General features: G+C 36.4%; 1 protein-coding gene across 1 annotated transcript in view; it reads left to right on the forward strand.

The window, feature by feature from the left end:
- The window catches only part of Dsg4 (desmoglein 4), a 41,425-nt gene that overhangs the window by 577 nt on the left and 22,768 nt on the right, over window positions 1-18,080 (forward strand). The window contains exons 2-5 of the mRNA XM_046428456.2: window positions 11,437-11,472; window positions 13,068-13,199; window positions 15,440-15,595; window positions 16,118-16,262. Coding sequence (XP_046284412.2) covers window positions 11,437-11,472; window positions 13,068-13,199; window positions 15,440-15,595; window positions 16,118-16,262 — 469 coding nt within the window. The remainder of the gene's footprint in view (window positions 1-11,436; window positions 11,473-13,067; window positions 13,200-15,439; window positions 15,596-16,117; window positions 16,263-18,080) is intronic.

Raw genomic sequence — 18,080 nt, forward strand, 5'->3', positions numbered from 1 at the left:
ATTTATAGTTAGAAATAAAATCATTTTTCATCATCTTTTACTTATATTTAAATCAGACAGATTGTTGTGAAAATTCCTAGTACAAATGCATTTGATATTTGAAAGGATATAAAGTTAAGATAGTGCATTTCTTTTCAACAGTTTTTTCCTGTGAGTTTCCTTCAAAGTAGAGGGATATCAGCTATATCAAAATTACATTGCAACTAATTATGAAATATTTAAGTCTTATTATTTAAAGCATTCCTCCTACAAGCCAGGAAGGAAATTTATTCATTTATTTAATTAGTTTATTATTATTATTATTATTATTATTTACTTTGAATAATTACAGATTCATAGCAATATACCAAAATAGTACAGAGAGGTCCCCTATACCTTTTACCCATTTTCCCTCAATGGAAACATTTTATATAACTACATACAATATGAAAACTAGGAAGTTAACATTGATACAATGCATAGACCTTAGGGAAACAACATACTTTTTTGACCTTTAGTCAGGAAGGAAATATTTAAATAATTTCTTTAACATAAATATGGCATTTAAGAGGTTATATTACTTTCCTCAACCCTGGGTGGCCAAGGTGTGAAATGTCTCTCTGGGCACCACTCACAGTGAGTATCCTACCCTTAGAGGAGGTAACTATTGCTAATTCAATTAGAAAAGATTATGTAAAGAAGCAATTAAGCCGGTTTAGATTAGATTAGACTTAAGTCCAAGATGATCAAATGACAAAACAAATCAGTCAAAATACATTAAAAGAATAAGAGAAAGATAAGGAGAGGAAATTATGTAGTTTTTTTTTCCAAGCAAATTAAGCAAATACCCCATACTTGGCTCCACCTCAGTCTTCTCAGGGGTGTTACGTCTGCAGGGGTGTTATGACATAACTTGGAAAATGATTCTCATGCTATTCCCAGACAAGAGACATTAAATTCATGAGCTTTGGTTCTAAAAGACAGGGCAGCCAGTGCTGGGAGAGATGGGAACACAAGGTTAACCAGTTGGCATAGGAAGTGTCATTTCCAGAGTTTATGTCTCTATGAACTTCAAAAGCGGTGCAGAAGCCCAACACTGCCAGAGGGCACAGCGCCCAAGCTCGGTAGGGAACGTGAGAACACTGATAGAACATTCTGTTCCCCTAGTTGAAGAGACATTATTCAACAAGACCATTTTTTAAAAAAATATTTTTAAACTGAAAAACACTAGAGTAGTGCAATGTCTTATTAGATGATTGTTATTTATTTACTAAATGACAAAGTTACTAAAGGAAGGTTAAGAATCAGACTTGTCTGTAAGAAAAATATTAAATTATCCACATATACTTCTTATCATACTTCTCTGGGGTATATCCATGCTTTGGCTCAGATAAACATTTTGTTTTCAGCAAAATGGGTCAAGATTTTAGAAGCAACTGAAGTTTGTCTCCTATTGCTGTCTGCACAGGCATGTTTTATTAAATGTGTTATTATTTAATTAAAGAGTCAATTCACCTTCTCCTTGATCTTGAAAGAGTATTATATTTCAGATTCCCAGGACCTCTTTTTGGTAGTATTAATTTATTTTCCTTGGTAATCCTAGTGGTTTTAACACTCAATCCTTTCCCACTTCTCATTGATACTATAGCTTTTGTTTTGATATTTTATGGTAATTGTGATGAGCATATGTTCTTATGCATTTCTAACAGCTCCCTGAAGATAACAATTAAAAATGTCTGGAACAGGAAAGTAAAGATTTCCAGCATATTTCAAGATCGTGACAAATCCAAGAAATGTTTAGGAGAATCAATATGATATTACAGGTGTTATAGGAAAATAAGCATGCCTATTTTTCTTCAATTTCCTACACTTGAACTCTACCCCTTTTTCATCACCTAAATCAAAGGCTCTCTGGGGCATCATTGTAGCTTACATTAATGAGGGTGTGGCGACCTCTCAGACTCATGGGTACTTTGTGTCAGCTACATCTCAACCACAAAGAGTACTTTAAACAAAGTTTTGACTGGCTTAACCAATAAAAGTACCCCAAACTCTAGGTTTCAATAGGGTGTTTTCTTTTATTATTGAGTCCTTTATATTTTCTTCCTAAGGATGATCATCATGTTCTTCTGCTATAAACTGGATGTGCTGGTGGGGTACAATCAAAACTGAACTGAGAATCAGACATCTCAGGTTTGAGTCACAAGCTACCCTTCAAAGTAGCTGTGTAACTTAGGGGAAAGCATTCCACTTCACAGAGCTTTATTGTAACCCAGGGAGAATGTGTGGTTAGACATGATGTCACGAAGCCTCCTCCACTGTCAGAACTCTGCTATTCTATGGTTATCATTACTGAATGCCTATGCACTAGAAGTTCATTACTGGCTCCTGAACCTTAGTTTTGTAAATTTGCCTAGAGAATCTAAAGATTTAGGTAAATTTTTTAGGTTGTATAATTTTTTTAGGAAGGAATCACTAGAAGCAGAATAGTTACTAGCTGAATGAGGACTATACTCTATCAAGGGATAAAACCATAAAGAAAAAAAAAACAGCCATTGATTAGATTAACAAGTTTTTCCATATATGGTAACCATTTGTTTGTCATATGAGATATAAACACTCCAAGTAAACATTCTGATTCTTGGAAAGTAAAAAAAAGGCTGGTGTTTACATAGAAGCACGTCTCACCTCTATTATTTATTTTGACTGGCAGGTTTCCAGAAATAAAATGATAGGGGTGGTGGGACGGGATGTAATATCTGATTGCTTTATTTGTACTAAACAGAATATCCTAGAGCACATTAAACGATTGTTTTTAGTACTGCATATCGCAGAAACTCTAAAGGTTACATGGAAGCATGAAATCTCATATCTATTACTTTTTTTCTCTTGATATAAGTGGCTAAGGAATTATATCCATTAAGTACTTTTTTAAGCCAAATGGACACATTTATAATTTTACCTTCCAATTCCCGCATAGTCCCTGATGAGAACTTCAGGTTTAACAAAAATAAGTTTTATATTCCTAGAGATAGCAAGAATTTATTACCGTACTATAATTTTAGTACAGTTTCCTTCGGTGACATCTACCTATAGAATTTCAGGATAAAAATCCTGCCTTAAAAGTATTTTTTTGACTCTTAAGACTATGTGATGCTTTTCCTTTTTAAAGATACTTCTCCTTCTTTTTAGAGAACATTGAATCCTAAATAGCTAGTCTAATGATGATTTCTTTCTAGTGTTTAGGGGTCCAGGGAAGACTTCATCACAGAGCAATGAATCCATTAATTGGGCTGTAGTGATACTTCCTTCCCTTTCCCAAGTGGGAAGGCAGTTGGAATTCCTCCTCCCTCATAGAGAGCATTTTGATGACAGGGTATGTGACGAGAGACTCAAGTGAAGCCCTTAGATTTTACTTGCATGAGAACTGTTTGCCCTTCCTTTCTACACAGAAAATTATATGCCTTACAAACTAAAAGGCCATTACTTGATATACCTTCAATTATAAACAAAAGTGGTATAATTAGGCTCAAACTTGGCGGCTCCACCATATCTCTAGGAAGATGGCAACTACTTTACTCAATAATTTTTATAAGCATAATTCAAGAGAGAACTGCTTATTAATAGGATGGTCCTAGGTGTGCAGATGACTTCAAAACTGACTTCAAAAAGGCAAGTCATAGACACACAAATAGCCTTGTTCAATACTTCTGACTTTAAATACACTCAATATGTAAGAGAATAACATGCATTCTAATATTTCAATGAACCCAGGTAATGACTTGGAGTTCACATATCTTATAAAATCACCAGTTTCTCTCTAGGAGCAAATACTGAAAGAGACCCAGAAAATTCTCTGCAATTTTCTAAAAGTTAAATGGCAATGTATTATTAATGTCATATATTCTATTATTCCATTTGGAATCATGTATATAAAAACCAGTCAGAACTTGCATACAGAGAACAGTGCCTATCACATACACCTTTTCAGTAAATGAATGGATCTAGTGTCTACCTTGTGTTTTTTTTGCCAAATCATTTTATGGTATTTACCACCCACATGTCGACAGACAGCATCAATGTGATTAATGGGCTTCAAAATGAGCTTGAGCATTTTAAACTCAGACATAGAGGAATAGGTTCTGGGGGTAAGGTCTGTCATTGTATTGTCATTCCACCATATTATAGTAACAAGATATTTTACAGTTAACAATGTTATTTCAACATATGACAAAATTCCTAAAAAGTATATGGAAGTATCTCATTTTAGAAATTAAAAAAAAAATTAGGAAAGAAATGAGAACCCACAATTAGAACAGGCTGGATTTGAACCCAGCAATTCAAGACTAAAAGCTCTTTAACTGAATCAGAATTGACTCCCTACACAGGTCCCATTGACATATACTTCTTTTACAATGTCAAATATTTCCCTATATCTTTTTTTTTCTTTTATCTGCTTGTCCTCTCTTTTAATATGCAAACCTTTCTAGGCAGGAACTGTGTCTTACTCTCCACTGAATTCTCATAAATTAATGCACAAACACATATAATTATTTTCTTAGGCACTTTCCGGTTCCTTTCATTAATGCAACTTATTATAAGGACACACAAAGAAAAAGAAAAGACAAAAAACTCTCTCATCAATGAGGTCCACAGAAACCATCATACATTTAGGATGCCCCACAGCTCTCCAGGTTAATTTGCTCCCTCAACAGTAGGTGCCTCCAACTGTCATTTCTAGTATTCTGTCACTGTGGTGACTGATTCATCCAGTTCCATTCTGTGTGGGTGTCTTTTAACCAGGCTTTTAGGCTAAGCCACATCAGAGGATCATGTCTGGCCCACCTATGCTCTGAAAAGCACATATGGCAAGGGATTTTCACAGCCAAGAAGTTCTGCAATTACCCAGTAGCCCATAAATATTCTTCAGAGTTTGAGGTTCACGCAGTTATGCTACTTTGCACAGTTTGGGAAGGTGATATCATTTCACATTTCCTCCAAAACACCCATTCCAGGTGTTTCCTGAAATGTAAGGAGCTCCTGACAGAGCTCATGACTTCAAAGGCCTCCCAAGTAACACCTGCTGAGTTCCTTCAAGGAGACTTGCATATGAAGCCCTGGGACTGGAGGACTTGGCTAATGAAACCCTCAGCAGTAAAGTCAGCTGAGCAGGGAACAGAAATACCAGTTTATCACAGAGGCCTCTCCTGCACAAGTTCTGTTAACTGAGACACCTAACATGGCTTGTGATCTAACATTGCATTTCCCTGGTCTTAGAAAATGTCAGGAGCAGTGAAAGAATTTAAAGGAGGTTATTCTCCAGGATTCTTAGGGCTATTCAAGCTCTCCATAAACTGGACAAGTGCAAAGTAACAGAATCTCAAATGCTTTCTTATTCTCTTTGAGCCAAAGATAATCTAGTTGATGTGGCTACTTTGCAGTCTCTAAAAATGATTAACCAGTACTTTTATATGGCCTGGGTGCCATGAACACATCCTCTCAAGCAGAAAAAAAAAAAAAAAAAAAAAAAAACTTCTTGCATTCTTCTCTTTAGAGATGTACCAAACGTCTACTGGGTCCTTCCATTTCTCACTGTGATTCCATTTGGATCAGAGTCAGAAGTAGAGGGCCTGGAGGGTTTGTCCATAGTCACACTGCTGGCAAAGGACAGAATTGAGACTCATACCCAGCTCTTCTGCCTCCAAGTCTAAGGAATTTGTGTCTCTAAACCACATTGCTTTTTATCAAGTCAAATGGTAATATAAACCTAAGTGTCCACTATGGAATGGAAGTCATCTGATTTTATGTGTGCACCAATTTAAGAAACTTGATACCAGCTTCATTGTTATCATAACAGTGGTCTTCAGTTGGGCACACTCACTGAAATGCATGAGCAGCTCAAAGGGTAGAGGAATCACATACTTTTAAACGACATATTTTCTAGGTCCTCAGTTTCTATATTCTTTCCTTAAATTAAACTAGCTGAACCTACACCTGAACTCAAGGTATCAGCTGGTTCTTCTCTCTTCATTTCCCTTTTTAAAAAAATTGTCCATGGTAAGTATTACTGAATTGCAGTGCAATGGGTTGTAAAACTATCCTGGGCATTAAACTAAGAGACAATTCAAACTATGATGTCAGTATTGAGAAAGAAAATTGACTCTGATTCTTTTTTTGTGGGGGGCGGTACCAGGGATTGAACTCTGGGACACTCAACCACTGAGTCACACCCCCAGGCCTATTTTGCATTTTATTTAGAGGCAGGGTCTCACTGAATTGCTTAGTGACTCGCCCTTGTTGAGGCTGGCTTTGAACTCTCAATCCTCCTGCCTCAGCCTCTCAAGCCACTGGGATTACAGGTGTGCGCCACCACACCCAGTACTTCTAATGCTTTTAATGAATCTTTTCATTAGTCAGGGTTTTCAATTATTTGTTTTCAACAAAGATGAAAGATTTATCAGCTGACTAGAGGTAACATTTAAAAATAACTTTTAAGGATAGATTACTCTGTAACTTTAGGTCATGTCATTCAGAATAAGTTTAAAGAATTTATAAGAAAAAGTCCTCCAATATCATTTATCTATTAAAGTTCTCTAAGAACTGTATTTACAAGTAAAAGACAAAAACAACTGGAATTGATGCTGAAACTTGTTTAATTCTAATAATTAGTATCACTTACTTATCCATTGTTTCTTTAAAACTCCATTCATCTCTGTGATACATTTCCAATCAAGTTTTATTTTTGTATTTAATTATATTGTATCAAAACTTTCATATTTGCATATTGGTTGCTCAATTGTGCTGTTCAATATGATTGTAAGGCTAATCTAGTCCTTTGGGTCATCAATAGAAATAAGATATAAGAGTTCAAGGAAAAATAGGAGTAAAATAAATGCTGACTGTTAAAGAACTTAGTAACTTTTTTTATCCAAATGGATGATACTGGGCATCAAAAGACAAGATTTAGCTATCATTATAGAAAAATCTAAAGAAGCACATCTTCTTTCCAAAAAAAAAAAATTGTTGCTCTATTTTGGGGGGAAAGTGAGAATAATTTCTTTATTCGGTTTTTATTACTATAACTCTTAACTCACATTAATTATGCAAGTTAATGGGTTTCACTGTGACATTTCCGTCACACACAGTTATTATTCTTTGATTGTATTCTCCACTCTCCCTCCCCACCTGCCTTTCCTTCCTCTTCTTCTTTCAAGCCATCTTCTTTTCTTTCTCTCTTTCTTTTTTCACATGTTAAAGAAAACATGTGATACTTGTCTTTCTGTGTCTGGTTTATTTCACTTAACACAATGACCTTCAGTTCCATTCTTTTTCCTGTAAATGACATGATTTCATTTTTATTTATGGCTGAATAATATTCCATTGTGCATAGGTACTACATTTTCTTTTCCATTCATCTGTTATGAAAATGCCATAATAAAAATAGTTATGCAGGTATCTATTTTGTATGCTGACTTCACTTCCTTTGGGTATCCACCCAGGAGTGGTATGGCTAGATCATATGGTATGTCTATTTTTAGTTTTCTGAGGAATTTTCATACTGTTTTCCATAGTGGTTATGCTAGTATTGTATTCCCACCAACAATGTATAGGATTCTTTTTTCCCCACATCTTCACCAACATCAGTTATTTATTTATTTACTTATTTATTTTTATAATAGCCACACTGATGGTGGGGTGAAATTTCAAGGTTGTTTTGATTTTGCATTTCCTGAGTGGCTAAGTTGAACATTTCAAAATATAATTATTAGCTATTTGTATTTCATTTTCTTGAGAAGCGTCTGTTCACATCATTTGTTCACTTCTTTAATGCATTTCAGGATGTCTTAAGGTTTTATGAGCAAAATTTTGGAAGTCTTTGCAAAGATAATATCAGTATCAGTCAACATAAACATCAATATTTATTCAGAGCCAGGGACATAATTATATGACACAAATATCCAAACAAAATCAGAACAGTTTGGTAAGGTAATATTGGGTAATTCAAAAAAAAAGTTTTAGGTGTTAAAAAATACAATAATGAGTAGGATGGGGACTTGGGCCCACTCTCAGTTGCTGTTTTAATACTTCATGGATACAGTATTAACCTGTAGCTTATTGTAAATAGGTAGAAACAACAGAGAGAATGTGTTCCACCACAGAGTGAAAATTACCTTCCACATCTCTAATTGAATTAAGAGCAGAACCCAGCGACGACTCACTCTCACTGTTTAATATTAGATTATTAGCTCTGAAGTTCTGCAGCTCAGCTTGCCCATGCCAGGGTGGGTGAGGAAAACGACATAATGATGTTACTGTAGTTCCATCAGGTCAGAGACAGGATCAGGAAGGAAGAAGGGAACAACTGGAAGAGAATATAAAAGAGGAGAAAGAAAGAGAGCAGTGGAGAAGAAGAGGGAGAAAACAGAAACTATTGTGGAGCCAAAGATGAAGACAGGGAGACTCTTGTTCATAAAGGGCTCACGTGCTCTGAGCTCACCAACCTGGCATTCACCAAAGCAGGGCTTCCAGTTCACCTTCCTCTGAAGGAGGTGCCTGAGAACTGCATGTCAGAGTCTAGTGTGCAGCATGAACTGCTCAAGTTACTGGTTCTCAGTTACCCTAATGTCTCAGTGACCAGAATGAAAGAGAGCTACTACTAAATGATACATAAGGCAACACTGAAACATAAGTCTATATGTATGCATGGACACAGAACTTACCATGTTAGCCATTGAGTGCAAAGGCAAATTAAAAAATTCAATATACATGGTTTCTTTTTGATTAAAAAAAAATTAGCTGGGCATGGTGGCACAGGCCTGTAATCCCAGTGACTCAGGAGGCTGAGGTAGAAGGATCGCAAGTTTGAGGCCAGCCTCAGCAATTAGCAAGCCCCTAAAGAAACTTAATGAGACCCTGTCTCAAAAAAAGATAAAAGGGCTGAGGATGTGACTCAGTGGTAAAGCAACTCTGCATTCAATCCCCAGACCAATATATATATATATATATATATATATATATATATATATATACATAGTTTGTGGAAGTATGGGTTTACAAAGAATAAATGTGACAAAAAATTGCCAATCTCCTGTTCATGAGATCCTGTTTGATTTTTTTCTTGTACCTTCCAGAATTATCTGCTTTTCTAACATCAAAAATTTAATCCCCAAAATAATTAAATAAAATAGCACATTCTATGCAACTGAATAATATGATATTCTAATAAATATTGATATTCATTCCTGGGTCTAGATATTTTACTCATATCTAGTAAATTTTTATATGAGAAAGTGAGTTAAGAAGAGACTCAATTCTTACCAACAAATTTCTCATCTCTGTTGGTCCCTTCTGGACTTACCTTTTGCCATGACAAATCCTGCCCATACCCTCCCTCTGCTCCCTCTTACAACCACCCCCACTGCAGAATCTGCTCTGGCCCACTCCACCTGTCCAGTCTCCAGCCTCAGTTCACGAGAGCTCCCCAGGTTCACTCTGCTCCCCAACTGGCTGGAGTTCACAGTAGTACCTCATCTCCTCCCTAACTCTCCACTCGGCCTCCATCACCATCCCCCAACCCCGGGACAGTCCTTGTGTCCTCCTCTCCTTACTCTCAGTTTACCAAGTTCTACAGAGAAGTCAACAAACAGAAGAAATAAGCATTCTATTCTTACTTCCTCATCTCAGCTTCACCACAAATCTTCACCAACCATAGAATAATGTAGGAGGAAATATTCTTTCTCGTTATTATCGTTTACCTGTACTTTTAGTTTAACAAAAATTCCTACTCTCTCTTATCACAACTGTATCTACTACTTCTTTTCCTCCTCCTCCTCTCCCTCCTCTTCTCTTCCTCCTCCTCTCCCTTTCTCTCTTCTCATTCTACCATTCTTTTCCCATAAACCCTTTCTCCTATCCCTACAGATTATATATTTGGTCATGGTTTTCCAAACTAAAAAATTACTCCTGGATTTAATGAGACCTTGAAGTGCATCAAACCTCATATTTCTTTTTCATGCTAACTTGTTCAAAATATAATCTATGATCGCTATTTCTACTTTCCTCCTCACTAATTTCTTGATTCCTGCAATGTGATGTATGCCACTTGCAAAAGTGAGCGATGACTGCCTGCTTTAAAATCCCAGGGCTGTCAGTTCCCATTCTCCTTGACTTTGCTACAGCACATAAACCATTAAATAGCCCTTGTTTGTCTGACTTCTTAGCACTGCATTCTTTCTGCCTCCTGATCCAATCTCTTCTCCTTTCTAAACCCTGAATCTATACCAATCCTCCACATTTCTCAATATTCTTACACTAAGAACCTGCTCTTGGCCCACCCAGGGTCTCTTGTCCTCAATCAAAGCCCTCTGCCTTCAGACTTCTTCCTGCAGTTCCTTGCCAGAGAGTAAGCATTTCCCACAAGACTCTATTCTCTGTTCACTCCATTTATCTTCTTAAACTGTTTGATTTTGTGTCCTCATTTCTTTCAACTTCAAACAAGGCTGTTTGGAAAACTTTCATGTTTTCAGGTTTTGTATCTATCTCTGATATTAGAAGTGCCTTGAAAATAAATGGAACAAACTTAAACTATCACCTTCCTGCAGTGATAGTCTCCTGCTGAGTTTCCATTTCTGTTAATAGTATTTCTCTTCTCCCAGAAAGTTAAACTAAAGTCACTAGAATCATCTGACTTTTCCTCCCCTCAAATCCCTCAGTCTATAAGCCCTATCAGTGTTGGGGTGATATCTCCTTCTCTCTCCAGTGCCATCGCAGCACTGAGGATCCTGTTCTAACTATATCTTACCTAATCCATTGGTAATTCCTAAGTGTCTTGAGGGCATTCTTTTGTAATCTTCCCTTATATCAGTATTTTAAAGACAATGTTTTTGTCACGCCCAGCCTCTACCCAGTTAAAGCCAGTTAAAGCCAAGCTACTTGCATTAAGCACTTCCTGATCTTCCTTCAAACTGACATTCCAAACTTCATTCCATGACACCTCTACCTTCCTCCTAATATTTACCATTTCTATAACATCCCCTGAAACTTTGTACCTTTCCATGTGTTCTGGTTTTACTCTAGCTAAAATATTCTTCCTTATTAATTCCTCTTATCCAAACAGCTTCATCCTGCAATTCTCTTCAGAACCGCACTTCCCTATGAAGCCCCCCTCAAATTTGTTTTGATACCTTCAGTTGCCTATTTTACCCTTCCTTTGAGCCCATGGGTGCCTCCATTGAAGCAGGTATCTTATCATGTCTTGCTGAAGAGTTATTCTTTCATCTTCCCTAAAAGTTTAAATACCTTCTGAATTGGAAAGTCTTATCCATTTTCTATTACTCAAGTTTATTCTGTATTAGTAATTAAATATATATTTAAGAAATAAGGGATTGAAAAATACTACCAATGCTTTTATAACACTAAATATGAAAATGTTTGCTAATACTGTGCCTTCCATGACAGGTGGTGCTGGAAGTAAACAGCGAATTTATTGTCGAGGTAATGTATGATAAAATTATTTTCTCTACATAAAATCAAAAGAAAGCTGGATTCTATAATGTATCATATATCAAAAATTAGAGTGTTTGAATCTGTAAGACATCCAGATCAAAATTAAGAGAAATAACCTTAACCAAATTTAAATAGTAATGACAAAACCCAGACGCCCAAATTTCTATTTAGAGCATGGTTTGTGACAGCTCAGTGTCTTGGTAGTGACACCTACTCATCAGACTATGTTAGTAGCTTACTTACATGTCCCCCAACCAACCAATGACACAGCAAAAGAAGCAAAGAAACATTTTAGAATGGAAGAGGATTTTTAGACACATCAACAAGAATGACAATTGATGGTCTATGAATGAGGGAAAGATTAAAAATAAAAAACATTTTTAAGTATCACTAACTAAGCCAATAAATAATGTGGTACCTTTTCAAGTGAGATCCACAGGGCTGGAGATGTAGCTCAGTGGCCAGTGCCTACTATGAATGAAGCTATGAGTTCAATCCCCAGCACCAAACACACACACACACACACACACATACACAAGCAGTGGGAGTCAGGAAATAAACCTACTCTCCTGTTCTCTGTTGGTGTTTAATTTTATTATCATAGTTAATTTTCATTATAATCATCTCTAATCATTGGAAAAGATGAAATTACTTTTCTAATTTCTATTTACAAAATAGAAAATATGTAGACCTTTCAAGAAATTGTATTAAAATTAAGTGTAAATGCATTAGTTCTTTAAAAAAAAAAACTCCATTTATATAGAACATCTGCTTCCCCAAAAGTGGTAATTAAAGTCTTAGCTTAAGTAAACATATAACCACTTATGCTTCAATAAAGACATTAGAACTTCCAAAAATAAACTCATATTATGTATATGTTTTTGATGTAGTAGCATTTCTAAATTCTGCAGTATTTAGTATAAAATTGTTAAGCACTCACCAATAATAGTAACATGAAATTATAAAGGGACAAACATATAGCAAGCAGAGATACAAACATACAATACTGAGAAGCCATAAAGACATGCAAAAGATTATCTCTGGTCCCATCACTTAACAATATTCTTCTAATTTTGCATTAACATATTTGGATGCTTAGCCACAGTGGTGTTTTATCAACAGAAGAAAACATACCTTCCCTCTTTTAGGTGAGCACAACTGTCTAACTACCACTTTTTAAGGGACATACTCACATGGAACAGTGACAATCTGCACTCTAGAGTTGGTAAAGTCTGGTCAGAGCTCAAGGAAAGGTGAGGTAGGAAAGGCCTCTACCTAGTGAAGACAGATAAGAGAAAAACTCCATCATATGATTAAGTATGTCCATTTTGAGCACACAGACAACTAATGAAATCTGTTGCACTAGAGTCTTCTAGTTAAAAGTAAGATGATTCCAAAAGAAGTAGTAGTCAGAGGTAGGCAAGTTATGTCTTTCCAGAGTTGTGATTTAGTAAAAAAATCCCTTTGTTCCTCAAATTCAACAATATTGTTTCTTCTGGATGCTCCTGACAGTGTTAAATGCATGTCTATCCTAAGTAAAAGTGTTTTAACTCTGTAAGAAATATGAACCATTTTTGCTTAAGGTGAAAGAACTAGACATTGAAAATGGCACGACAACGTGGCAAACTGTCAGAAGACAAAAGCGGGAGTGGATCAAGTTCGCAGCTGCCTGTCGAGAAGGAGAGGACAACTCGAAGAGGAATCCAATCGCCAGAGTAAGTGATGACAAACGGAAATATCCTGAGCTGATCGCAATGCTTTTGTGCAGGAAAGCTCTAGAACATTTGCAGTCATGGCTTGTGTTGCTGAGATACTTTTTGAGTACCACGTGCTGGGGGCTGATACAGAACAGAGAGTCCAAGTGGTCCAAGAAGAAAGACTTGGATCTCTAGCACCAGTGGATTTTATTTGTTTGTGTGCTGCTTATAACTACATGTCTGTGTTATAGGAAATGTATGATAGTCTGAAGACTATATCTCGAAAAATCAAGGGTATATCGCTTTTGATTAAGTCAAGCAAGTAAAGATGATGTCAAATGTTCCCATCAGATCTCTACAACCTGGAGGTAGAAGGGTAGTAAAAGGCTTTTACAAGCCAAACCTGATGGTGCCTCCTGTTTCCCAGCTACTCAGGAGGCTGAGGCAGGAAGATCACAAGTTTGAGGCCAGCCTGGTCAACATAGGGAGACACTATCTCATGGAAAAATCGTGGGGTTTGCTGAGGATGTAGTTCAATAGGAAATAGCTTGTCTAGTATGCAAGCGAGGGTTTAATACTGAAAAGGAGAGGAGGGAAAAAAAGCTTAAGAAAAAATTTTAAAAAGCCTTCACAAACAATGTCTACCAATAAAGAAGGAGAGCTAAAGAAAGAATCATGTGTAATCCATCAATCCATGCAGACTAGGATTCACATTAACAACTTTGCTAGTTCTTTCTGGCTCTCTTGGCCTTGAACTAAATTTGAAATCAACATCAGATTTATCTACCAAAATTCCTGCTTTACAGCTTTACATTAAAAATCAAGTATCAGCCAGGCATGGTGGTACATGCCAGTAATCCCAGATACTCAGGAGGGTGAGGCAACAAGATTGCAAGTCCAAGGCCAGCGGGCAACCTAACAAGATACTGTCTCAAATTTTTTAAATGGGCTAGGGATATAGCTCAGTGAGAGAGTTCCCCCAGGTTCAAATTAACAACAACAACAACAAAATAGAGTAAGTATTAGCAATGAGGTTATGGGTGTAACCTCAGCTCAAGAAAAAATGCTAGGTATAGTGGCACACACCTATACTCTCAGCTACTTAGGAGACTAAGACAGGAGAAGCACAAGTTTAAGATTATCCTGGGCAATTTAGCAAGACCCTCAACAAAAGGGGCTAGAGAAAGCTTTTAAATTATTATTTTTAAGTTATCTAAATTATTTTTAAATTATCATTTATATTTTCATTAAATTCATAGTTATAACTTTATGTTATCCTCCTCATATTGCACATTGTTTTTTATTTGCATTGTGGATATTTCTGAGTTTTCTTCTACATAAAAAAGATCCTTGGAATAGACGTGAGCTAACTGAAATTATATTCCTCACTTACTTTAATTAATTGTAGTTGTTTGGATAATAAATTCTAATCTTTTACCAAATGTTCTCATCTTTAGTATACAGATAAAGTTTCAAAATATAAACTATCTTATTTTAAATTTATTAGCAACAGTTACAAAACTATTTTTAAAAATCCACATGGTAGAGAGCCAGGTGTGATGGCATATACCTGTAATCCCAGTGACTCAGGAGGCTGAGACAAAAAGATTGCAAGTTTGAGGCCAGTCCCAGCAACTTAATGAGGCCCTAAGAAACTCAGTGAGACCCTGCCTCAAAATAAAAAGTTAAAAGGACTGAGGATGTAGCTAGTGGTAAAGTGCCCCTTGGGTTCAATCCACTGTACCCTGTGCCCCCCCCCAAAAAAAAAAATCCATGTGGTAGAATATTGGCCATAAAAATCTATTTGGAAGAAGAATGACACAATAAATTAATTTTTTAAATTTTCTAAACACTGTATTTCTCTTCCAATTTTCTTAACTTATCTGCCATTTTGGCTAAATCTCAAATCTAAGCAGGGTACTTATTAATATAACACATTTTTAAATGCTGACAATCCTGATTTCTTCTATCCGATTGTCTCTATGAAAACAAAATCAGAGAATTGAACGTATTGCTAATATAACAAATCTAGCATCAAGTGTGTATCCTGTGTGCACATACACTTTGTACTGGGGCTGTATAATCATCTCATACAAGCCTGTCAGGTAATAGTGTTGTCCTCACCAAGAGCAGATGTTTGAATAAGTCTTGGGCTCTCAAACCAAACACCATCTGGCTTCAATTCCCACTTGCTTTCATTCCAAGACATTCTGAGGTTTATGATTTGCTCTCATAATCCTAAACCACTTTGCTTATAGATTCGATCAGACTGTGAAGTGAATCATAAGATTACATACCGAATCTCTGGAGCAGGGATTGATCGGCCACCTTACGGGGTGTTCACCATTAATCCTCGCACTGGGGAAATTAACATCACTTCGGTGGTGGACAGAGAGATAACTCCACTCTTCTTGGTAAGTCACAGCAGTGTGTTCAGATTTATTCATATTATTTTTCTTCCTTTAAAAAAAAAATCATTTCAGTGGCTGGGGCTGTGGTTCAGTGGTAGAGCACTTGCCTAGCATGTAAGTCACTGGGTTCGATCCTCAGCATCACATAAAAATAAATAAATAAATAAAGTGATTGTGTCCATCTACAACTAAAGAAAGAAAAAAAATTTGAATCATTTCAGGCATATGGCTTACTTTTGATAAAACACTAAATTGAAACAAATGAAGGACGTGAGGGAGTGGGAAAAGTGAAAATGTATGTTTATAATGCAGGATTCTCTTGTGTGTTGCAGTAGCACATGACCAAATGTCTTGATGACATTTTAGTTGTAGACGACAATATGGTCTGACTTCAATAAAAAATTGTTTCTTTTACATATTTCAGCCTGCCCTTTCAAACATGTTACTTCCTTTCCTTTGGTGGAGAATGTCAATTTTGGGTTTGTTGTTGTTGTTGTTGTTGTTGTTTTTCTCAACTTTCCACAGATCTATTGCCGGGCTCTGAATTCACGGGGTGAAGATTTAGAGAGACCACTGGAGCTCAGAGTCAAAGTTATGGACATAAATGATAACCCCCCGGTCTTCACACAGAACGTGTACACAGCCAGCATTGAAGAAAACAGTGATGCCAGTAAGTCAGAAGATGCCCTTTCTCTGCTTTACACCTTATCTAATTCCTTTCATCAAAAGCTTTAGAACAATGAAACTTACAGATATTGGTAACTTAAAGATCGGAAAGAGCTCAACTTGCATTTTTGACTAAACTCCACAAACTTTAACTGAAAACTCAGAAAAGAACTCATGCCTAAAAATACTAAATATCCTCTTATTTTTAGGTATTTTTACACATGCAATTAAGCCAGTGCTTGCACCTTTCTCAAGTATTCATGGGTTCACGGTGTACTGAGTCCACAAGAGTAACCTGAGGAAGAAATCATGAATGTTAAATAAGGTCCCTTTCTGGTCTGTCCTCAAAATTATTGGCTGAACCACACCAGGGCAGAGTGATGGTGCTGGCTATGCCTCTTCCTCACACACAGTCCTCTAACATCCCTTTCCCTTACAAATCCTGCCAAAATACCTCTAAGTCCATTAGGAGGGAAATGTTGGGAAAAAAAATAATAAGTTTCAGAAGTAAAGCAGATAAACACAAAATGGTTTTTAATGTAAAGGATGGGAGAACGTAAAGAGGCAGAGAGAAAGATTTGCCAAAAGGAGGCAAAACAGAGAGTGCTTCCTTGCTAACATACTTCAGGACAGCCTTGGTGAAGGAAGAGAAGGCAAAACCTTCATCCAAGTCACCACCTTGCTGATGAGAAGTTGTTAATGAAGTTAGCCAATTTCAAAATACCAAATGCCGAATGTTTTCTCTGATATAAGGATGCTGACTCATAATGGGGTTGGAGGGGGAGCATGGGTGGATTAGATGCACTCTAGATAAAGCAAAAAGGAGAGAGGGGAAGAAAGGGGCATGGGGGTAGGAAAGACAGGGGAATGAGAAGGACATCATTACCCTAAGTACACATATAAAAACACAAATGGTGTGACTCTACTTTGTGTACAACCAGATATATGAAAAAATTATGCTTTATATGTGTAATATGAATTGTAATGCATTCTGCTGTCATACATAACAAATTAGAATTTTTTTAAAAATCACAAGCTAAAAAAAAGAAGTCGTTAATGCTTCTTCCAGAGAGAGTAGTTACTAGATAAAGACTGCAGGGCCAGGGCACAACCTGCACAGACTATGATGTCCTGGAATCCTGGCTCTTTCTATTTAGGGCTTTCCTGGTTTTCTGGGGTAGGATTTTTTACTTTGGGACCTGCAAAGCAAAAGTATGTCAGGGAATCTGTCAACTCTGGAAAATGTGCCCCATGCACTACTATCCTTGGGGATTGACTTGGGATGCCTGTTCTCTGTCTCTGTGAATAATTAAAAATGTCTTATATTCCTATGAGCAAATCTTCTTTTCAGTAATTATGTATTTTTGACTACTTAGTAAAGTGTAATCTATAGTAATTCTCTGATTTTTAGGTGAGTGACAATTAAGAATGTGGGTGTTCAGTAAATAATTGCAATGTTGAATTTAACTAAGTTATAATCTTTCTCAATGGGGCATTTTAAAGTAGTTTCACAAGACCATAGCAAAAAATTGAAACTGACACAATCACTTCCTTTGACTTTTGATAGTCTTCTGAACTTCTTTTTCACACACTAAAGAGCTCTATATTTACTATTTTACCATTTAATCATTTAAGGAGTAAAGTACTTTATAAATAGTAGAAAGTTTCATATAAGTTTCATATAAGCAAACCACTGCTGTTTTACTAATCACCAGTATAGCTGTGAGTTATGGAATATACTCTCATAGAAAACTCTAATGAAGAGAATTCAGAAGCCCAACCACTCTTCCTTTTTATGTCTACTGATTTGCTGAGTTAATTT

Source organism: Marmota monax, unplaced genomic scaffold, assembly GCF_021218885.2.
Source record: "Marmota monax isolate L192 unplaced genomic scaffold, Marmota_monax_Labrador192_F-V1.1 WCK01_AAM20220418_F8-fsc00031, whole genome shotgun sequence".
Taxonomy (NCBI): Eukaryota; Metazoa; Chordata; class Mammalia; order Rodentia; family Sciuridae; genus Marmota; species Marmota monax.